Source organism: Eleutherodactylus coqui, chromosome 1 (assembly GCF_035609145.1).
Source record: "Eleutherodactylus coqui strain aEleCoq1 chromosome 1, aEleCoq1.hap1, whole genome shotgun sequence".
Lineage (NCBI taxonomy): Eukaryota > Metazoa > Chordata > Amphibia > Anura > Eleutherodactylidae > Eleutherodactylus > Eleutherodactylus coqui.
Genome location: NC_089837.1, coordinates 4,750,165 through 4,774,716, shown reverse-complemented (window position 1 = coordinate 4,774,716; position 24,552 = coordinate 4,750,165). Strand labels below are relative to the sequence as shown.

Sequence of the window (24,552 nt, the reverse complement as noted above, 5' to 3'; positions counted from 1 at the left end):
AGCGGATGGAAGAAGAACAAGCAGCAATCGCCAGATTCGAAGAATGGCGCGTGGTGATCATTCCCAGCGTGGAGCGTCCGTGTCCTAGCAAACCATCAGTTGGTGCTTGCACAACATTGGGCTACGAGCCAGATACCCAGCGATTGAGGTTCCACTGACCTAAAGCCGCCACGACTATCATGCTGCAGAGCAAGGTGGCACGGAGGGCGCAGTCCTACTCATGGGTGGTATGATGTAGGGTAGTCGGGCCCCTCTAGTCTTCACTCCAGGTACTCTAACAGTTCAGCTTTATGATGATTTGGTGGTGGAACCAGCGGTAGTACCATTTCTCCAACGTGTCCCAGGAGTTGTTCTTCAACACTGCAATGCCAGGTGACATGTTGCTGGTGCCATTGTGTAGCCTGCGGGGCCTAAAGGTGCTCCACAGACTGCAGCATCCCCAGACTTGTCCAGCATCTGGGACCTCATTGGTTGGCAACTACAAAGGGAGCCGTCAGCATCTTGATGATCTGCGTGTCCAACAGATGGTTCCTCGCCTGGTGATAACCTCATTGATCGCACGCCAATAAATCGAGAAGTTTTGATTATTTTGTTTCCAAATGTCATCATTTGCATATCATTAACATGTCTGCCGATCCTGCGACTTCCATAATTCCAGGACTTTTCCTTCTTGGTGTTGTTGCGGAGTGTACCCGTAAAGCGCCACCTTCAGGACCATTAACGGTCTTCTGCATAGGATGTTGTATCTGCTGCTACCCAGAAACCATCAGCAAGCTGTGCATTCCATGCCCAATGGTGCCTTGAAGTTGTTGGGCAGTCATGCCAACACTCAGCAGCTTGTTGATGGTTTCCAGGTAGTAAAAGTCTATTTTATTAGCTACACAGAAAAGTTGGGAATGACCACCAGTAATATCGGCACGCGGCGGTCCAGGCGCCATTCACTGCAATGTGCAGCCATGACGCTACTACCATTACCCGAGTGTGAGCCCGCCCACCCCCCAACCCAGCAGAGCATCAATAAGCAAGCAGCTGAGGGTGAGCCTGAGACCCACCCTGTCCCCTTACAGCAGGAGGGTGAAAATGCAATGGAGATGAGAAAGGGTTAAAGAGAAGCCATCTATAGGGGGCGGGGACATGCACACATGGGGGAGGGGCTCCTACATGCTATGGAGCTACGAGAATCAGCAGTTAAACTGGTGGAAGCCCTGCTGACGAGCTCCTGATCTGCAAAGCCAGGCGAGAGGGAAGGGATAGGCGGCCTCGTACAAGCAGAACCCACTGACCCCAGAGCTGCAATCACCCATGTAACCAGGCAGGGCAAAGGGGAAATGGAAATGTCCCATAATGCGTGTTACATGGGCGAGTGCTACGAGCGGAACACAGATACAATGCAACGACAGAAACATCACAGGAGCTGAAGAGTGGTCTCACCATTAGCAAATATCCTATGAAAGACTGGTGTGGAAACAGAGCGGCCGAAGCAGGAGATAAAACGAGACAGTCAATGAGTGGATGGAACGGCTGGGAGTGGAGGGAGCACGTCATATAATACAAGTGGTGGTACATGCAGCGTCAGTCCCGGGGATCGCTCCACCTGCACACACCTGGCCAGGGGGCTACGCCGCCGGGGTACACACACACACACACACACACACACACACACATACATACGGCCCGGGGGCTACTCTAACAGCACACAAGCCACTCCAGCATTCGTCCTCAGAATCACTCCACCAGCACACACACCCTAGTCCGGGGGCTACTCCACCAGCACACACACCCTAGTCCGGGGGCTACTCCACCAGCAATCAAGCCACTCCAGCATTAGGCCGGGGGGCTACTCCACCCGCGGCCCACCCCCGAGGCCGGGGGGCTACTCCACCCGCGGCCCACCCCCGAGGCCGGGGGGGCTACTCCACCCGCGGCCCACCCCCGAGGCCGGGGGGGCTACTCCACCCGCGGCCCACCCCCGAGGCCGGGGGGGCTACTCCACCCGCGGCCCACCCCCGAGGCCGGGGGGGCTACTCCACCCGCGGCCCACCCCCGAGGCCGGGGGGGCTACTCCACCCGCGGCCCACCCCCGAGGCCGGGGGGGCTACTCCACCCGCGGCACACCCCCGAGGCCGGGGGGGCTACTCCACCCGCGGCACACACCCTAGGCCGGGGGGGCTACTCCACCCGCGGCACACACCCTAGGCCGGGGGGGCTACTCCACCCGCGGCACACACCCTAGGCCGGGGGGGCTACTCCACCCGCGGCACACACCCTAGTCCGGGGGCTACTCCACCCGCGGCACACACCCTAGGCCGGGGGCTACTCCACCCGCGGCACACACCCTAGGCCGGGGGGGCTACTCCACCCGCGGCACACACCCTAGGCCGGGGGGGCTACTCCACCCGCGGCACACACCCTAGGCCGGGGGGGCTACTCCACCCGCGGCACACACCCTAGGCCGGGGGGGCTACTCCACCCGCGGCACACACCCTAGTCCGGGGGCTACTCCACCCGCGGCACACACCCTAGTCCGGGGGCTACTCCACCCGCGGCACACACCCTAGTCCGGGGGCTACTCCACCCGCGGCACACACCCTAGTCCGGGGGCTACTCCACCCGCGGCACACACCCTAGTCCGGGGGCTACTCCACCCGCGGCACACACCCTAGTCCGGGGGCTACTCCACCCGCGGCACACACCCTAGTCCGGGGGCTACTCCACCCGCGGCACACACCCTAGTCCGGGGGCTACTCCACCCGCGGCACACACCCTAGTCCGGGGGCTACTCCACCCGCGGCACACACCCTAGTCCGGGGGCTACTCCACCCGCGGCACACACCCTAGTCCGGGGGCTACTCCACCCGCGGCACACACCCTAGTCCGGGGGCTACTCCACCCGCGGCACACACCCTAGTCCGGGGGCTACTCCACCCGCGGCACACACCCTAGTCCGGGGGCTACTCCACCCGCGGCACACACCCTAGTCCGGGGGCTACTCCACCCGCGGCACACACCCTAGTCCGGGGGCTACTCCACCCGCGGCACACACCCCTAGTCCGGGGGCTACTCCACCCGCGGCACACACCCTAGTCCGGGGGCTACTCCACCCGCGGCACACCCCCGAGGCCGGGGGGGCTACTCCACCCGCGGCACACCCCCGAGGCCGGGGGGGCTACTCCACCCGCGGCACACACCCTAGGCCGGGGGGGCTACTCCACCCGCGGCACACACCCTAGGCCGGGGGGGCTACTCCACCCGCGGCACACACCCTAGGCCGGGGGCTACTCCACCCGCGGCACACACCCTAGTCCGGGGGCTACTCCACCCGCGGCACACACCCTAGTCCGGGGGCTACTCCACCCGCGGCACACACCCTAGGCCGGGGAGGCTACTCCACCCGCGGCACACACCCTAGGCCGGGGAGGCTACTCCACCCGCGGCACACACCCTAGGCCGGGGAGGCTACTCCACCCGCGGCACACACCCTAGGCCGGGGAGGCTACTCCACCCGCGGCACACACCCTAGGCCGGGGGGGCTACTCCACCCGCGGCACACAGCCTAGTCCGGGGGCTACTCCACCCGCGGCACACACCCTAGTCCGGGGGCTACTCCACCCGCGGCACACACCCTAGTCCGGGGGCTACTCCACCCGCGGCACACACCCTAGTCCGGGGGCTACTCCACCCGCGGCACACACCCTAGTCCGGGGGCTACTCCACCCGCGGCACACACCCTAGTCCGGGGGCTACTCCACCCGCGGCACACACCCTAGTCCGGGGGCTACTCCACCCGCGGCACACACCCTAGTCCGGGGGCTACTCCACCCGCGGCACACACCCTAGTCCGGGGGCTACTCCACCCGCGGCACACACCCTAGTCCGGGGGCTACTCCACCCGCGGCACACACCCTAGTCCGGGGGCTACTCCACCCGCGGCACACACCCTAGTCCGGGGGCTACTCCACCCGCGGCACACACCCTAGTCCGGGGGCTACTCCACCCGCGGCACACACCCTAGTCCGGGGGCTACTCCACCCGCGGCACACACCCTAGTCCGGGGGCTACTCCACCCGCGGCACACACCCTAGTCCGGGGGCTACTCCACCCGCGGCACACACCCTAGTCCGGGGGCTACTCCACCCGCGGCACACACCCTAGTCCGGGGGCTACTCCACCCGCGGCACACACCCTAGTCCGGGGGCTACTCCACTCGCGGCACACACCCTAGTCCGGGGGCTACTCCACCCGCGGCACACACCCTAGTCCGGGGGCTACTCCACCCGCGGCACACACCCTAGTCCGGGGGCTACTCCACCCGCGGCACACACCCTAGTCCGGGGGCTACTCCACCCGCGGCACACACCCTAGTCCGGGGGCTACTCCACCCGCGGCACACACCCTAGTCCGGGGGCTACTCCACCCGCGGCACACACCCTAGTCCGGGGGCTACTCCACCCGCGGCACACACCCTAGTCCGGGGGCTACTCCACCCGCGGCACACACCCTAGTCCGGGGGCTACTCCACCCGCGGCACACACCCTAGTCCGGGGGCTACTCCACCCGCGCGCACACACCCTAGTCCAGGGGCTACTCCACCCGCGCGCACACACCCTAGTCCAGGGGCTACTCCACCCGCGCACACACCCTAGTCCAGGGGCTACTCCACCCGCGCACACACCCTAGTCCAGGGGCTACTCCACCCGCGCACACACCCTAGTCCAGGGGCTACTCCACCCGCGCACACACCCTAGTCCAGGGGCTACTCCACCTGCGCACACACCCTAGTCCAGGGGCTACTCCACCTGCGCACACCAGTTCCGGCCTCAGTCCTGGGAAAATGGAGCTCAGCGTCACAGAGGCGGGCCATTCTGGCTTCTCCTTGCTTACAGCATGCAGAGTGAGACAGCTCTCTGCCCACACACAAGGGGAGAAGTGGTCACTGCATGCTGTGGGCGGGGAGAAGACGCTGAGCTCCGTTTCAAGTTAAACTTTAAAGTGTGTTTTTTCTGAAATAAAGTGTTAAAGAATAAAACAGAGGAGACGGGCGGCTTCCCGGCCCCGGGTGCATGCGGCGGTGTCAGGATCCCTTTAATGGGAGCGCTCTGGGAAGGGCCAAGCTGCGCCTGGTGTCAGGATCCCTTTAATGGGAACGCTCTGGGAGGGGCCAAGCTGCGCCTGGTGTCAGGATCCCTTTAATGGGAACGCTCTGGGAGGGGCCAAGCTGCGCCTGGTGTCAGGATCCCTTTAATGGGAACGCTCTGGGAAGGGCCAAGCTTAACGGGAATTTATCATCTAGATTTTAAATATGGAAACACAACTCTATTTTGGGGAGGGGGTGCGGCCGCCACCTCGCTGGAGCTGCTGCTCCGAGGCCTCAACATGCAGTCCAAGAGAGGAGAAACCTCAGTCTGAAGACAACTCATCAATCTGAATGGGACGCTTTGTTTTGGCATCAAAGTTGCAAATTTCACTGTAAATCACATTTGTGCTACAATTTGCAACTTTCTGCTGCTTCCACAATTTTGCAAAAGTAGTTAGCTGCCGTGTGACATGTGCAGGGAAGGGGAGGAGGAGAGCTGTTCCCATCCATCAAGTGACTTGAGAGAGTGTTGTGGGCATGCTCCGACTTGTACAGGGAAGGGGAGGTGATGAACCCCTTATCCATCACCTATATACTTCTATGGGAGAGTGTTGTGGGCATGCTCTGTGACTTGTATAAGGAAGAGGTAAGCCATCTCCATCACCTAGTGACTTCTATGGGAGAGTGTTGTGGGCATGCTCTGTGACTTGTATAATGAAGAGGTAAGCCATCTCCATCAACTAGTGACTTCTATGGGAGAGTGTTGTGGGCATGCTCTGTGAATTGTATAAGGATGAGGTAAGCCATCTCCATCACCTAGTGACTTCTATGGGAGAGTGTTGTGGGCATGCACCGACTTGTATAAGGAAGAGGTAAGCCATCTCCATCACCTAGTGACTTCTATGGGAGAGTGTTGTGGGCATACTCTGTGACTTGTATAAGGAAGAGGGAAGCCATCTCCATCACCTAGTGACTTCTATGGGAGAGTGTTGTGGGCATACTATGTGACTTGTATAAGGAAGAGGTAAGCCATCTCCATCACATAGTGACTTCTATGGGAGAGTGTTGTGGGCAGGCTCTGTGAATTGTATAAGGAAGAGGTAAGCCATCTCCATCACCTAGTGACTTCTATGGGAGAGTGTTGTGGGCATACTCTGTGACTTGTATAAGGAAGAGGTGAGCCATCTCCATCACCTAGTGACTTCTATGGGAGAGTGTTGTGGGCAGGCTCTGTGAATTGTATAAGGAAGAGGTAAGCCATCTCCATCACCTAGTGACTTCTATGGGAGAGTGTTGTGGGCATGCTCTGTGACTTGTATAAGGAAGAGGTAAGCCATCTCCATCACCTAGTGACTTCTATGGGAGAGTGTTGTGGGCATGCTCTGCCACTTGTATAAGGATGAGGTAAGCCATCTCCATCACCTAGTGACTTCTATGGGAGAGTGTTGTGGGCATGCTCTGTGACTTGTATAAGGAAGAGGTAAGCCATCTCCATCACCTAGTGACTTCTATGGGAGAGTGTTGTGGGCATACTCTGTGACTTGTATAAGGAAGAGGTAAGCCATCTCCATCACCTAGTGACTTCTATGGGAGAGTGTTGTGGGCATGCTCTGTGACTTGTATAAGGAAGAGGTAAGCCATCTCCATCACCTAGTGACTTCTATGGGAGAGTGTTGTGGGCATACTCTGTGACTTGTATAAGGAAGAGGTAAGCCATCTCCATCACCTAGTGACTTCTATGGGAGAGTGTTGTGGGCATGCTCTGTGACTTGTATAAGGAAGAGGTAAGCCATCTCCATCACCTAGTGACTTCTATGGGAGAGTGTTGTGGGCATGCTCTGTGACTTGTATAAGGAAGAGGTAAGCCATCTCCATCACTTAGTGACTTCTATGGGAGAGTGTTGTGGGCATGCTCTATGCCATATTGTAAACAATGTGGCACAGTCGGATGATCTCTCTCTGAGGTTGCATTAACCTTTTCAGCAAGTGACCTACATTATATATATATATATTACACACTGTACAATAAGAGGCCAGGAACAGCATCCAGCATAGTGGCAGCCGTCTATTTTCCCCAACCGCAATCAGTATGCACATTTATTGGAGGGCGACACGTGGTCTTCTCCATTATCTGAAGACGCTGGCATTCACCCACAGATGTGCCCACACACCATGCTCCCCGGGACAGCAGCACACACTGGCAGATGTAGAGAGGGTGGTTGTGTCCTGGAAGCCCTACACTGCAGCTTCACCCATCCATGATCACAGAGGTGCTGTTAATGCCAGGCCGCGGCACAGTGGTCACGTTATTAATGCCTGGCAGCCAGACACCAGAGAGACGGCGGGTGCGGAGCCTTACCGGAGCCAATCTTGATGAGTCCATTGTGTTGAATAAAAATGGTGTCACAGGTCAGGTTCCCGTGGATGATCGGAGGGTCACAAGAGTGGAGGTAACTGTGAGGAAGAGAGAGACAGAGACCTGAGAACTGCAACCCAGACAGATGACCATCTACACCCATCAGCGGAATGCTAACCCCCCTCCTAATATTGTATGAGCCTCTGAGGGGTCCTGGGGTATCAGCAGCACATCCTCGGATGAGATCTGGGAGAAGTCATCACCATCTCTCCATCCTGTTCCTGAGCAGTTCCTGCATAATCCTGCTGAGGGCGCTGCCATTAGGGAATCCCGATGAAGGAGGGGGGGACTTATCTGTTCAGTTAGGTAGGTGGAACATGTCACATCCACATGATGCCAGGACCCAGGCACCAAGTATTACACTGTCCGTCACACCACCGGCTTGTCTTTTTCCCATCCTGGTGCCATTACCCCCAGGTAAGAGATGCACCCGGCCGTCCACATGATGCCAGGACCTCAGTACTACACTGTCCATCACACCACCGGCTTGTCTTCCCATCCTAGTGCCATCACCCACAGGTAAGAGATGCACCCGACTGTCCACATGATGCCAGTACCCAGTATTACACTGTCCATCACACCACCGGCTTGTCTTCTCATCCTGGTGCCATCTTCCCCAGGTAAGAGATGCACCCGGACGTCGATATGATTCCAGTACCCAGTACTACACTGTCCATCACACCACCGGCTTGTCCTCTTCTCATCCTGGTGCCATCTCCCCCAGGTAAGAGACGCACCCAGCCGTCCACATGCCAGGACCCCAGTACTACACCACTGTCCGTCACACCACCGGCTTGACCTCTCCCCATCCAGGTTCCATCTTCCCCCCAAGTAGGCCACCCACATGATGTAACACGCGATTCATCAGACCAGGCCGTCTTCTTCCATTGCCACAGTTCTGACGCCCGTTGTAGGCACTTTCGGTGGTGGACAGGGGTCACATGGCCACTCTGATTGGTTTGCCGCCCCCCACAGACAGTAATCTGTGATTTGATACCTTTCTATCATCACCGGCAGGGAGTCATCAGTAATAGTCCTACAGTCGCTCTTCTGGGGGATCGGACCAGAGAGGCGTCCCACACCTCAAACGGATGGCCATGACTGTCACCAGCCACTAGGTGTCATTTCTTGGAGCATTTTTGGTAGGTCCTGACCACTATAGACTGGTAACCAACCCCTGGTATGTTGGTCTATACAACACTAAAGGGGCGTGGAGACCCTGCCGATCACCGCTGATCCCGTAGATCTCCTCAGGACCCTCCTGACAACAACTAAGGGACAATAAGCCTGACGGTAAGCTACCATCACCATCATCGGGGCACCGCACTCACCTGAGCGCAGACAGGATCTGCGTGCACCATCTCTTCCAGGCCTGTGGACACAAGTACAAGTCATGAGGAGGGACATAGAGGACAGCAGGGGGCATCATCACACCACAGGGTGCCGGGTGCACTTCCTCACCTTCTCATTCATAGTCTTGTGGTTCTTCTTGGTCTTCTTCAGGAACTGTTTGAGGCTCCCGGAAGACATGTATTCTGTGATGAAAATCACCTGTCGGGGTGAGATAATAAGAGGGTTGTCAGAGAGCGATGTGACGGGAGACAATATAGCGGACCCTGGTGAGAGAGGGGGCCATGGAGAAGGCTCACTGTGACTGCGGAAACATTAGTGGCAACCCTACCAATCGGGGGTCTAGGAAGGCTGGATCACAAGCTCTGCGAGAGCGGTACTGGTGCCCACCGCGGTCATCAACCAGCTGCCCAGAGAGACCAAAAGAGCAACTGAATGGAACCAATGAGCCGACAGGACGTGGCGGGACTCTAGGGTGCATGTACACGGTGGCAGAGGACCCCCACTGAGATGTGTCAAGGACTCACCCTCGCTCTGTTCTCCTTCACGTCGGCCCAGTACTTGTGAAACTTCACGATGTTGAGATGTTCCAACTGGATTAGGTTATCAAACACGGCCTTCACCTTGTCCTGTAGAGAGACGCCAAGTTAGAAGGCTGCAACTCACCGATGGTCACCACCACCCAGCGAGGCCGCCAACCCTCACCTTCCCACCCACTGAAGTGGTGGCCAGAAAAGTGCCCACGGCTATCAATGCCCACAGGAAAACCACCACTTTATTAAAGAGGTCCAATAATAATGGCCGTTTATTAAACACTCATTGCACACGATGCAATACAGTTACTGACTGCCAACTAGCCGATCTTACGGACATCTTCTACCCGCTGATCGGCAGAAGTGGCACCCATGTGATCCTGGGCCTCGTACTTGCTCTACGGCGAGGCGACCTGCCTGGGCATTAGTCAGGGTTAATTTGTGGCAAGTCACGTCTGTCAGCCATCCATCACACAGAAATCAGCCGCTGGGAAGACGGCGGTAGAACAGGGGGTTACGTGCGTTGCGAAAGCTGCTCCAGGGCGCCATCATGAGGACGCCGAAGATCTCTACCAGCTGCACCCTCAGTATATGCAGAAGCCCCTCCGGCTAACACAATAACCTGCCAGCCTCTGAGCACAGGTGGCCAACTCTCACCCACACCCGTGTACGGCAAGAGGCAGGGGAAGGGAGCTTTAAACTCTGCCTGCTCCTAGAGCCGCCGGCTCATGGCTGGACGCCGCGGGCGCTGGTCCTCCTTGGAACAGGCACGGGTTTCTGCACATAAGGTACCACGCGTTTAGACGGAATGACTAGAGTTAAAAATTGCTCAAACGAGCCACAATGAACAATATGAAGGACGTATGAGGACCACTGGCTCCTGGCTCGTGGTTCAGTGTCAGCCGGCATACAGACCGCTGTTGGCTCGTTGACTGTTTATACACAGGGATGTGAAGGATTCACAGCGACGATCTGTCTGACCAGGCGGGGGCGACGTCACCGCCCCGTTCACACGCTCCGGGGAGAAGGAAGATTGCATGTAGTCCCGTGTACAACCGCAGACAGCACTGATGGATGCCCGCTGGGAGGAGACCAGACTACACCTACCTACTGAGAAGGACACTGATACTAAGCACCCATCCTCATCTTTTGCTATAGGTCAACCCAAACTCCCAACCACATATCATGTGAGCGCCCCCCCATGCATCTCACAGGATCACATCCAGAGCTTGGTGCTGCTGCATTGATGTAAGAACACGGGGGCAGCTTTTCTGTGTGGGCAAATTTCTATTTGGGCAAATTTCCACATGGGCATTTTTCATGGAACCAACCGAGGCAACGCACTAAGGGCCCCCCCCCCCCCGATGGTCGCCCCCACCCACTGAGGGCCCCCCCCCGATGGTCGCCCCCACCCACTGAGGGCCTCCCCGATGGTCGCCCCCACCCACTGAGGGCCCCCCCCCGATGGTCGCCCCCACCCACTGAGGGCCTCCCCGATGGTCGCCCCCACCCACTGAGGGCCTCCCCGATGGTCGCCCCCACCCACTGAGGGCCTCCCCGATGGTCACCCGTACCCACCTCCTGCAGCTTGAAGTTCTTCCTCTCCGAGAACTGGACCTCGTTCCAGACCACCTCCACCCCCTCCTCGGTGTCCATGGCGAGGTAGGCGCTGTCGATGCCGGGCACATTGCGCTGGTTCACCTGATGGAAGAGCAGCTCTGTCAGTAACTCCTGCCACAGAGAAGATATGTCGGGCCCCTCCAAGGACGACCGTGAGCTCGTCACATTCTGCGAGGTTCTTACGGTACTTTATACGCCATATGCCGCTATTAAGCACAACCTCCGTATGAAAGATACGGACAGTCGGGGGCGCAGCAATCGCAGGCGCTTACTGAGCGGTAAACCCGAAGATGGGAGCCACAGTACAATGACAACGATGCATCTGATGAGAAGCTCTGCATCCTCCGGGCACCGAGCCGCTCCTGTCCGTGAGTCAGCAATATCAGAGACAGCCATGGACAGGAGGGGGCACTGCATTCAAAGATCAAGCAGAACGTTCCTTCTAATCTCCAGTACAAAACTTGGTCCATAAAGGGTTAAGTATGAAGCCAATACGCCAGCTCCTGGGAAAGTAACAGACGATGCAACCTCACGGAAGGCACAGCGGGCGGCAAGAAAAGCAGCAATGCAACCGGCCATACTCAGCCCTCCGACACCTACGGGATGGAGACTCCGGCACACCGACGTCCATAAGAGGCGGCTACAGGACAGGAGCAGAGAGGAGAGAAGAGCGCGCATCGGGGCGAGGAGCGAGGAGGGAGATGGCTGATGATGAGTCAGGCGGCGATGGAGCCGCGCCAGCAACTCTGCAACTACTCTCATCCAGCCGCAGCAGAAACAGGCACATGAGCAGAGCAAGACCAGGGGGTCACATACATACAAACCAGTCACATGACCCGTGCAGAGCAATACCTGGGGGTCACATACATACAAACCAGTCACATGACTCAAGCAGAGCAATACCTGGGGGTCACATACATACAAACCAGTCACATGACCCGTGCAGAGCAAGACTAGGGGGTCACATACATACAAACCAGTCACATGACCCGTGCAGAGCAATACCTGGGGGTCACATACATAGAAACCAGTCACATGACTCAAGCAGAGCAATACCTGGGGGTCACATACATACAAACCAGTCACATGACCCAAGCAGAGCAATAACAGGGAGGGGGGAGTCACATACATACAAAGCAGTCACATGACCCGCGCAGAGCAAGACCAGGGGGGTCACATACATACAAACCAGTCACATGACTCAAGCAGAGCAATACCTGGGGGTCACATACATACAAACCAGTCACATGACCCAAGCAGAGCAAGACCAGGGGGTCACATACATATAAACCAGTCACATGACCCAAGTAGAGCAATACCAGGGGGGTCACATACATGCAAACCAGTCACATGACCCGTGCAGAGCAAGACCAAAGGGTCACATACATACAAACCAGTCACATGACCCAAGCAGAGCAATACCAGGGGGTCACATACATACAAACCAGTCACATGACCCGAGCAGAATACCGGGAAGGGGAGTGGTCACATATATACACCCCAATCATATGAGCAGAGTATACCAGCACCAGGGAGTCACACAAGATGAAGACTGACGGAAGCCACCAGGTGGCGCCTCACCTCCTCACGCCTTTTCTGCCAGCGACCACAAGGCGACTCCTCCAGGATCTCGGACTCGTCTTCGCTCTCCTCCTCCTCTTCCTCCTGGGCAGGCACAGAGGGGGCGCTCACTGGGGGGGACATGGATACAACGCTCTCCAGTTTGGGGTCTGAGCCGGTGCTGGGGGCAACTTTATTCTCCCCTTCAGACATTGTTCTGGAGTGCAGTCACACGGAGGAAGCACCTAAAGATATAGAAACGTGTCAGAGCGGCAGCCCGCGGGGCCCGCCAGCCCACGGGGCCCACACAGGACCGCCAGCCCGAAGACCAGAGAACTGCCTGACCAATAGCATGAACAGTATATGGTGGCGCAGACCAGAAAAGGGACCTGTAGGGGACAGTACAGAGGGACTGCAGGGAGAAGCAGTATAGTATATAGGAACCTAGTAAGGGTTTAGTATATAGAAAGTGTACGAGGAAGACATATACTATAGGGGCCTATGGAGTATGGTCAGTATAGTATATAAGGACCTAAGGGGGAGCAGTATAGTACGCTGTACATAGAGACTGTATAGAGGGACCAGAGAGAATATAGGAGGAAGGAGCAGTATTATAGAAATAGTACATACAGAAATGTATAGGGTGGGCATTATAGGATACAGAGACCTATAGAAGGAGCAAACAGCTTTAGATGGAAGGTTGTGTGAAGTCTATAGGGACCTACCGATGGAGCAGTATAGAGTCAGGAATAGGACGGGGTTTACACTACAGAGAGAACTATAGGGGGAGCCGAGTATAGAGAATGTACAGGAGTGAGGGGGCAGAACACTAGAGACCCCTATAAAGGGACTAGTATAGGGGGTACCGTGTAACATACAAGAAGAGAACTATATAGTGGAGGGGAGCTATAGAATATTTAAGTAGAAAGAAGCAGTGTTGTATACAGGGACCCACAGAATGGGCAATATATACAGAATGAACTTTATAGGAACCAACTGAGGAGTATATAATGTGAAGGAGGCGCAGCATACGGGACAACTGAAGAGGAAGAACCTATATGGTGATCTATAGGGGACGTGGTGTATAGTATATCAATCATGGAAACAAGCATCGCTATGACTCCGCCAGAAGACCAGTAAGTCCAACACGGGTACGAGGACCTCAAACAACGACTACCACCATCATCGTGTGTGCAGATGGCAAGACTCCTCCGCCTGCCGATCCCCGCCATTGGTCCACAAGAAACAACTTTACCAGTTCATCCAGTGGAGGAAGCCACACGAGCCGGGAAGGAGGACCCTCTGGGCTGCTTTAGGCAACAGTCGAAGAGGAGAAAACTGGGTAGAAACATCTCATCAGTGCTGTCAACCAGGCACGGACCCCTTGTGCCCCCATCCACTGGTCCCAACACCGCCTAACAGTCTGGTTAGATGCTCCTCTCTACTGGTGGTCTGTAGGGGGCGTCCTGAGCCCGGTCACCTTGTGTGCCCCCATCCACTGGTCCCAACACCTCCTAACAGTCTGGTTAGATGCTCCTCTCTACTGGTGGTCTGTAGCGGGCGTCCTGAGCCCGGTCACCTTGTGTGCCCCCATCCACTGGTCCCAACACCGCCTAACAGTCTGGTTAGATGCTCCTCTCTACTGGTGGTCTGTAGGGGGCGTCCTGAGCCCGGTCACCTTGTGTGCCCCCATCCACTGGTCCCAACACCTCCTAACAGTCTGGTTAGATGCTCCTCTCTACTGGTGGTCTGTAGGGGGCGTCCTGAGCCCGGTCACCTTGTGTGCCCCCATCCACTGATCCCAACACCTCCTAACAGTCTGGTCAGAGTCTCCTCTCCACTGGTGGTCTGTAGGGGGCGTCCTGAGCCCGGTCACCTTGTGTGCCCCCATCCACTGGTCCCAACACCTCCTAACAGTCTGGTTAGATGCTCCTCTCTACTGGTGGTCTGTAGGGGGCGCCCTGAGCCCGGTCACCTCGTGTGCCCCCATCCACTGATCCCAACACCCCTAACAGTCTGGTCAGAGTCTCCTCTCCACTGGTGGTCTGTAGGGGGCGTCCTGAGCCCGGTCACCTTGTGTGCCCCATCCACTGGTCCCAACACCTCCTAACAGTCTGGTTAGATGCTCCTCTCTACTGGTGGTCTGTAGGGGGCGTCCTGAGCCCGGTCACCTTGTGTGCCCCCATCCACTGGTCCCAACACCTCCTAACAGTCTGGTTAGATGCTCCTCTCTACTGGTGGTCTGTAGGGGGCGCCCTGAGCCGGGTCACCTCGTGTGCCCCCATCCACTGATCCCAACACCCCTAACAGTCTGGTCAGAGTCTCCTCTCCACTGGTGGTCTGTAGGGGGCGTCCTGAGCCCGGTCACCTTGTGTGCCCCCATCCACTGGTCCCAACACCTCCTAACAGTCTGGTTAGATGCTCCTCTCTACTGGTGGTCTGTAGGGGGCGTCCTGAGCCCGGTCACCTTGTGTGCCCCCATCCACTGATCCCAACACCTCCTAACAGTCTGGTCAGAGTCTCCTCTCCACTGGTGGTCTGTAGGGGGCGTCCTGAGCCCGGTCACCTTGTGTGCCCCCATCCACTGATCCCAACACCCCTAACAGTCTGGTCAGAGTCTCCTCTCCACTGGTGGTCTGTAGGGGGTGTCCTGAGCCCGGTCACCTTGTGTGCCCCCATCCACTGATCCCAACACCTCCTAACAGTCTGGTCAGAGTCTCCTCTCCACTGGTGGTCTGTAGGGGGCGTCCTGAGCCCGGTCACCTTGTGTGCCCCCATCCACTGGTCCCAACACCTCCTAACAGTCTGGTTAGATGCTCCTCTCTACTGGTGGTCTGTAGGGGGCGTCCTGAGCCCGGTCACCTTGTGTGCCCCCATCCACTGGTCCCAACACCTCCTAACAGTCTGGTTAGATGCTCCTCTCTGCTGGTGGTCTGTAGGGGGCGTCCTGAGCCCGGTCACCTTGTGTGCCCCCATCCACTGGTCCCAACACCTCCTAACAGTCTGGTTAGATGCTCCTCTCTACTGGTGGTCTGTAGGGGGCGTCCTGAGCCCGGTCACCTTGTGTGCCCCCATCCACTGATCCCAACACCTCCTAACAGTCTGGTCAGAGTCTCCTCTCCACTGGTGGTCTGTAGGGGGCGTCCTGAGCCCGGTCACCTTGTGTGCCCCCATCCACTGGTCCCAACACCTCCTAACAGTCTGGTTAGATGCTCCTCTCTACTGGTGGTCTGTAGGGGGCGTCCTGAGCCCGGTCACCTCGTGTGCCCCCATCCACTGATCCCAACACCCCTAACAGTCTGGTCAGAGTCTCCTCTCCACTGGTGGTCTGTAGGGGGCGTCCTGAGCCCGGTCACCTTGTGTGCCCCCATCCACTGGTCCCAACACCTCCTAACAGTCTGGTTAGATGCTCCTCTCTACTGGTGGTCTGTAGGGGGCGTTCTGAGCCCGGTCACCTTGTGTGCCCCCATCCACTGATCCCAACACCTCCTAACAGTCTGGTCAGAGTCTCCTCTCCACTGGTGGTCTGTAGGGGGCGTCCTGAGCCCGGTCACCTTGTGTGCCCCCATCCACTGGTCCCAACACCTCCTAACAGTCTGGTTAGATGCTCCTCTCTACTGGTGGTCTGTAGGGGGCGTCCTGAGCCCGGTCACCTTGTGTGCCCCCATCCACTGGTCCCAACACCTCCTAACAGTCTGGTTAGATGCTCCTCTCTACTGGTGGTCTGTAGGGGGCGTCCTGAGCCCGGTCACCTTGTGTGCCCCCATCCACTGATCCCAACACCTCCTAACAGTCTGGTCAGAGTCTCCTCTCCACTGGTGGTCTGTAGGGGGCGTCCTGAGCCCGGTCACCTTGTGTGCCCTCACACATCCACTGGTACCAACACTTCCTAACAGTCTGGTCAGACACTCCTCTCTACTGGTGGTCTGTAGGGGGCGTCCTGAGCCCGGTCACCTAGTGTGCCCTCACACATCCACTGGTCCCAACACCTCCTAACAGTCTGGTTAGATGCTCCTCTCTACTGGTGGTCTGTAGGGGGCGTCCTGAGCCCGGTCACCTTGTGTGCCCCCATCCACTGGTCCCAACACCTCCTAACAGTCTGGTTAGATGCTCCTCTCTACTGGTGGTCTGTAGGGGGCGTTCTGAGCCCGGTCACCTTGTGTGCCCCCATCCACTGATCCCAACACCTCCTAACAGTCTGGTCAGAGTCTCCTCTCCACTGGTGGTCTGTAGGGGGCGTCCTGAGCCCGGTCACCTTGTGTGCCCCCATCCACTGGTCCCAACACCTCCTAACAGTCTGGTTAGATGCTCCTCTCTACTGGTGGTCTGTAGGGGGCGTCCTGAGCCCGGTCACCTCGTGTGCCCCCATCCACTGATCCCAACACCCCTAACAGTCTGGTCAGAGTCTCCTCTCCACTGGTGGTCTGTAGGGGGCGTCCTGAGCCCGGTCACCTTGTGTGCCCCCATCCACTGGTCCCAACACCTCCTAACAGTCTGGTTAGATGCTCCTCTCTACTGGTGGTCTGTAGGGGGCGTTCTGAGCCCGGTCACCTTGTGTGCCCCCATCCACTGATCCCAACACCTCCTAACAGTCTGGTCAGAGTCTCCTCTCCACTGGTGGTCTGTAGGGGGCGTCCTGAGCCCGGTCACCTTGTGTGCCCCCATCCACTGGTCCCAACACCTCCTAACAGTCTGGTTAGATGCTCCTCTCTACTGGTGGTCTGTAGGGGGCGTCCTGAGCCCGGTCACCTTGTGTGCCCCCATCCACTGGTCCCAACACCTCCTAACAGTCTGGTTAGATGCTCCTCTCTACTGGTGGTCTGTAGGGGGCGTCCTGAGCCCGGTCACCTTGTGTGCCCCCATCCACTGATCCCAACACCTCCTAACAGTCTGGTCAGAGTCTCCTCTCCACTGGTGGTCTGTAGGGGGCGTCCTGAGCCCGGTCACCTTGTGTGCCCTCACACATCCACTGGTACCAACACTTCCTAACAGTCTGGTCAGACACTCCTCTCTACTGGTGGTCTGTAGGGGGCGTCCTGAGCCCGGTCACCTAGTGTGCCCTCACACATCCACTGGTCCCAACACCTCCTAACAGTCTGGTTAGATGCTCCTCTCTACTGGTGGTCTGTAGGGGGCGTCCTGAGCCCGGTCACCTTGTGTGCCCCCATCCACTGGTCCCAACACCTCCTAACAGTCTGGTTAGATGCTCCTCTCTACTGGTGGTCTGTAGGGGGCGTTCTGAGCCCGGTCACCTTGTGTGCCCCCATCCACTGATCCCAACACCTCCTAACAGTCTGGTCAGAGTCTCCTCTCCACTGGTGGTCTGTAGGGGGCGTCCTGAGCCCGGTCACCTTGTGTGCCCCCATCCACTGGTCCCAACACCTCCTAACAGTCTGGTTAGATGCTCCTCTCTACTGGTGGTCTGTAGGGGGCGTCCTGAGCCCGGTCACCTAGTGTGCCCTCACACATCCACTGGTCCCAACACCTCCTAACAGTCTGGTTAGATGCTCCTCTCTACTGGTGGTCTGTAGGGGGCGTCCTGAGCCCGGTCACCTTGTGTACCCCCATCCACTGATCCCAACACCTCCTAACAGTCTGGTCAGAGTCTCCTCTCCACTGGTGGTCTGTAGGGGGCGTCCTGAGCCCGGTCACCTTGTGTGCCCCCATCCACTGATCCCAACACCTCCTAACAGTCTGGTCAGAGTCTCCTCTCCACTGGTGGTCTGTAGGGGGCGTCCTGAGCCCGGTCACCTTGTGTGCCCTCACACATCCACTGGTACCAACACTTCCTAACAGTCTGGTCAGACACTCCTCTCTACTGGTGGTCTGTAGGGGGCGTCCTGAGCCCGGTCACCTAGTGTGCCCTCACACATCCACTGGTCCCAACACCTCCTAACAGTCTGGTTAGATGCTCCTCTCTACTGGTGGTCTGTAGGGGGCGTCCTGAGCCCGGTCACCTTGTGTGCCCCCATCCACTGGTCCCAACACCTCCTAACAGTCTGGTTAGATGCTCCTCTCTACTGGTGGTCTGTAGGGGGCGCCCTGAGCCCGGTCACCTCGTGTGCCCCCATCCACTGATCCCAACACCCCTAACAGTCTGGTCAGAGTCTCCTCTCCACTGGTGGTCTGTAGGGGGCGTCCTGAGCCCGGTCACCTTGTGTGCCCCCATCCACTGGTCCCAACACCTCCTAACAGTCTGGTTAGATGCTCCTCTCTACTGGTGGTCTGTAGGGGGCGTCCTGAGCCCGGTCACCTTGTGTGCCCTCACACATCCACTGGTACCAACACTTCCTAACAGTCTGGTCAGACACTCCTCTCTACTGGTGGTCTGTAGGGGGCGCCCTGAGCTCGGTCACCTTGTGTGCCCCCATCCACTGGTCCCAACACCTCCTAACAGTCTGGTCAGACGCTCCTTTCTACTGGTGGTCTGTAGGGGGCGCCCTGAGCTCGGTCACCTTGTGTGCCCCCATCCACTGGTCCCAATACCTCCTAACAGTCTGGTCAGATGCTCCTCTGTACTGGTGGTCTGTAGGGGGCGTCCTGAGCCCGGTCACCTTGTGCGCCCTCACACATCCACTGGTACCAACACTTCCTAACAGTCTGGTCAGAGTTTCCCCCCTCTACTGGTGGTCTGTAGGGGGCGTCCTGAGCCCAGTCACCATGTGTGGCCCCCATCCACTGGCCCCAACACCTACTAACAGTCTGGTCAGACGCTCCTCTCTACTGGTCGTCTGTAGGGGGCGACAGTGACTACCAAAATGGTATTTAACAAGGAGAAATGCAAAGTCCTACATCTGGGCAAGAAAAATGAAAAAAGCACATACAGAATGGGAGGAATTGGGCTAAGCAGCAGCACATGTGAAAGACTTGGGTATACTAATAGATCACAGACTGAACATGAGTCAACAATGTGATGCAGCAGCCAAAAAGGCAAACACAATTCTGGGATGTATTAAGAGAAGCATAGAGTCTAGATCACGTGAGGTCATTATCCCCCTCTACTCTTCCTTAGTCAGACCTCATCTGGAATACTGGGTCCAGTTCTGGCACCCCACTTTAAAAAAGACATAGACAAACTGGGGGGAGTTCAGAGAAGAGTTACCAAGATGGTGAGCGGTCTGCAAATCATGTCCTATGAGGAACGGTTAAAGGATCTGGGAAGGTTTAGCAGAAGAGAAGGCTGAGAGGAGACTTAATAGCGGTCTACAAATATCTGAAGGGCTGTCACAGTGCAGAGGGATCAGCCCTATTCTCATCTGTACACGGAAAGACTAGAAGCAATGGGATGAAACAAGGGAGGAGACACAGATTAGATATTAGACAGTGAAGGGGGGTCAATGTGTGGAACAGGTTGCCACGGGAGGTGGAGAGTTCTCCTTCAATGGAAGTGTTCAAACAAAGGCTGGACAGACATCTGTCTGGGATGATATAGTGATCCTGCACTGAGCAGGGGGTTGGACCAGATGACCCCGGAGGACCTAATGATCTCGGAGGATCTCGGAGGACCCCGGAGGACCCAATGACCCCGGAGGACCCCTCCAACACTACCAGGCTAGGATTCTCATTTTACCTCCGCAGTATAAGACATGAAGCCTGCACGGTGATTGGTTGCTAGGGGCAACAGACAGATTTCCTCCTCCACAGCTTTCATTGGACTGCGGTGCCGCACATAAAAGAGCGACACCATGGTATAGGAGGATGTATAGTAGAACGTAGGAACCTATTAAAGCAGTACACAGAGAATATATAGGGGGAGGTGCAGTATAGTATATTAGGACCTACAGAAGGGGCACTATATAGAGAATATACAGGGAGAGGGGCAATATAGTAAATGAGGACCTATAGAGGGGGCAGTATATAGAGAATGTAAGGACCTATATAAAGGAGCAGTATAGTATGCAGGGACCTATAGAAGGGGCAGTATTAATAGAATATACATGGGGGGGTAGCATAGTAAATAAGCATCTATAGAAGGGTGGAGGTAATAAGCGAATGTACAGGGGGAGGTGCAGTATATAATGTAAGGACCTATAGAAGGGGGAGGTATATAGTAAATGTATAGGGGGCCAGTTTAGGAAATAAGTACCTATAGAAGGGGCAATATACAGAGAACATACAGGGGGAGGGGCAGTATAGTAAATAAGGATCTATAGAGGAAGCAGTATATAGAAAATATTCATGGGGAGGGGCAGTATAGTAAATAAGGACCTACAAAACGGGCTGTATATAGAGAATGTACAGGGGGCAGCATAGTAAATAGGGACCTACAGAAGGCAGTATATAAAGAATGTACAGGGGCAGTATAGTAAATAGGGACCTATAGAAGGCAGTATATAGAGAATGTACAGGGGGCAGCATAGTAAATAAACACCTATAGAAGAGGCAGTATACAGAGAATGTACAGTGGAAGGGCAGTATAGTATGTAAAGACCTATAGAAGGGGAGGTATATAACAAATGTATAGGGGGAGGGGCAGTATAGTAAATAAATACCCATAGAAGGGGCAGTATATAGAGAACATACAGGGGGAGGGGCAGCATAGTATGCAACGGACTACAGAAGGAGCAGTATACAGAGAATGTAAAAGGGGAGGGGCAGTATAGAATGTAAGAGCCTACAGAAGGGGCAGTATACAAAAAAATTAGAGGGGGAGGGGGGGGGGTATAGTATGCAAGGGCCTACAGAAGGGGCAGTATACAAAGAATGGACAGTGGGAGGGCAGTATAGTAAAAAAAAGTACCCATAGAAGGGGCAGTATATGGATACTATACAGGGGGAGGGGCAGTATAGTAAATAACAGCCTACAGAAGGGGCAGTATATGGATACTATACAGGGGGAGGGTCAGTATAGTAGATGAGGGCCTATAGAAGGGGCAGTATATGGATACTATACAGGGGGAGGGGCAGTATAGTAAATGAGCGCCTATAGAAGGGGCAGTATATGGATACTATACAGGGGGAGGGGCAGTACAGTAAATGAGGGCCTATAGAAGGGGCAGTATATGGATACTATACAGGGGGAGGGGCAGTACAGTAGATGAGGACCTATAGAAGGGGCAGTATATGGATACTATACAGGGGGAGGGGCAGTACAGTAGATGAGGGCCTATAGAAGGGGCAGTATATGGATACTATACAGGGGGAGGGGCAGTATAGTAAATGAGCGCCTATAGAAGGGGCAGTATATGGATACTATACAGGGGGAGGGGCAGTACAGTAAATGAGGGCCTATAGAAGGGGCAGTATATGGATACTATACAGGGGGAGGGGCAGTACAGTAGATGAGGACCTATAGAAGGGGCAGTATATGGATACTATACAGGGGGGGGGCAGTACAGTAGATGAGGGCCTATAGAAGGGGCAGTATATGGATACTATACAGGGGGAGGGGCAGTACAGTAGATGAGGGCCTATAGAAGGGGCAGTATATGGATACTATACAGGGGGAGGGGCAGTACAGTAGATGAGGGCCTATAGAAGGGGCAGTATATGGATACTATACAGGGGGAGGGACAGTACAGTAAATGAGGGCCTACAGCAGCAGTAGCACATAGGCTGACGCCGGAGGTTACCGCGGGGTGTCGGCAGGCTTTGCGGCTCGCTGTCGCCCGATGAACGGAGTCAATCTGCGTCAGCTGAATCCCTTCACCGAGTGGTGACGTCAGACGCACAGGACGCACGTACAGACCCGGCACCAATGGGCGGGGCGCAGGGGGCGTTCACACGTTTTCTTGTGAGTTTGCGTTTTCTACCACGTGACCATTTACGTCAAGACGTCCAAGCGCTACGGCAACCCAGAGAGGCCAAAGTTCCCATCCGCGTTGCGCAAACCTGAAAAGATGGTGAAGGAGGGTGGAGAGGGCGGAGAACGGGCATCACCGGGACTAGAACACATACAGACCAGGGAGAGGGCAGAGAACGGGCATCACCGGGACTAGAACACATACAGACCAGGGAGAGGGCAGAGAACGGGCATCACCGGGACTAGAACACATACAGATGGGGGAGAGGGCAGAGAACGGGCATCACTGGTACTAGAACCCATACAGACAGAGGAGGGGGCAGAGAACGGGCATCACTGGGACTAGAACACCGGGAGAGGGCAGAGAACGGGCATCACCGGGACTAGAACACATACAGATGGGGGAGAGGGCAGAGAACGGGCATCACCGGGACTAGAACACATACAGACCAGGGAGAGGGCAGAGATGGGGCATCACTGGTACTAGAACCCATACAGACAGAGGAGGGGGCAGAGAACGGGCATCACTGGGACTAGAACACCGGGAGAGGGCAGAGAACGGGCATCACCGGGACTAGAACACAGACAGACCAGGGAGAGGGCAGAGAAGGGCATCACCAGGACTAGAACACATACAGACCAGGGAGAGGGCAGAGAACGGGCATCACTGGTACTAGAACACATACAGATGATGGAGAGGGCAGAGAACGGGCATCACCGGGACTAGAACACATACAGATGGGGGAGAGGGCAGAGAACGGGCATCACTGGTACTAGAACCCATACAGACAGAGGAGGGGGCAGAGAACGGGCATCACTGGGACTAGAACACCGGGAGAGGGCAGAGAACGGGCATCACCGGGACTAGAACACAGACAGACCAGGGAGAGGGCAGAGAAGGGCATCACCAGGACTAGAACACATACAGACCAGGGAGAGGGCAGAGAACGGGCATCACTGGTACTAGAACACATACAGATGATGGAGAGGGCAGAGAACGGGCATCACCGGGACTAGAACACATACAGATGGGGGAGAGGGCAGAGAACGGGCATCACCAGGACTAGAACACATACAGATGGGGGAGAGGGCAGAGAACGGGCATCACCAGGACTAGAACACATACAGATGGGGGAGAGGGCAGAGAACGGGCATCACCGGGACTAGAACACATACAGACCAGGGAGAGGGCAGAGAACGGGCATCACCGGTACTAGAACACATACAGATGATGGAGAGGGCAGAGAACGGGTATCATCGGGACTAGAACACATACAAATGGGGGAGAGGGCAGAGAACGGGCATCACCAGGACTAGAACACATACCGATGGGGGAGAGGGCAGAGAACGGGCATCACCGGTACTAGAACACATACAGACCAGGGAGAGGGCAGAGAACGGGCATCACTGGTACTAGAACACATACAGATGGGGGAGAGGGCAGAGAACGGGCATCACCGGGACTAGAACACCGGGAGAGGGCAGAGAACGGGCATCACCGGGACTAGAACACATACAGATGGGGGAGAGGGCAGAGAACGGGCATCACCAGTACTAGAACACATGCAGACGGGGGAGAGGGCAGAGAAGGGCATCACCGGGACTAGAACACATACAGAGAGGGAGGGGGCAGAGAACGGGCATCATCAGTACTAGAACACATACAGATGGGGGAGAGGGCAGAGAACAGGCAGCACCGGGAGTAAAACACATACAGACGGGGGAGAGGGCAGAGAACGGGCATCACCGGTACTAGAACACATACAGACCAGGGAGAGGGCAGAGAACGGGCATCACTGGGTCTAGAACACATACAGACCAGGGAGAGGGCAGAGAACGGGCATCACTGGGTCTAGAACACATACAGACGGGGGGGAGGGCAGAGAACGGGCATCACCAATACTAGAACACACAAACGGGGAGGGGGCAGAGAAGGGCATCACTGGTACTAGAACACTAACAGATGGGGAGGGGGCAGAGAACGGGCATCACCGGTACTAGAACACATACAGACGGGGAGGGGGCAGAGAACAGGCATCACCGGTACTAGAACACATACAGACTGAGGAGGGGGCAGAGAACGGGCATCACTGGTACTAGAACACATACAGATGGGGGAGGGGGCAGAGAAGGGCATCACTGGTACTAGAACACTAACAGATGGGGAGGGGGCAGAGAACGGGCATCACCGGTACTACAACACATACAGATGGGGGAGGGGGCAGAGAACGGGCATCACCGGTACTAGAACACATAC

The 24,552-nt window shown here is 56.4% G+C and overlaps 1 protein-coding gene across 2 annotated transcripts in view; it reads right to left on the bottom strand.

Annotated features, from left to right (window-relative positions):
• Positions 1-22,246, bottom strand: part of NRBP1 (nuclear receptor binding protein 1) — a 31,573-nt gene extending 9,327 nt beyond the window's left edge. Inside the window, exons 1-7 of one of the 2 annotated variants that reach the window (XM_066594337.1) lie at positions 22,090-22,246; positions 12,575-12,798; positions 10,952-11,074; positions 9,368-9,469; positions 8,952-9,041; positions 8,822-8,862; positions 7,434-7,528 (exon numbers count right to left, since the gene is read on the bottom strand). In XM_066594337.1, coding sequence (XP_066450434.1) covers positions 7,434-7,528; positions 8,822-8,862; positions 8,952-9,041; positions 9,368-9,469; positions 10,952-11,074; positions 12,575-12,766 — 643 coding nt within the window. In that variant the 5' untranslated portion in view covers positions 12,767-12,798; positions 22,090-22,246. The remainder of the gene's footprint in view (positions 1-7,433; positions 7,529-8,821; positions 8,863-8,951; positions 9,042-9,367; positions 9,470-10,951; positions 11,075-12,574; positions 12,799-22,089) is intronic. The other variant, XM_066594338.1, reaches the window with a different exon arrangement.
• Positions 22,247-24,552: the final 2,306 nt, after the last annotated feature.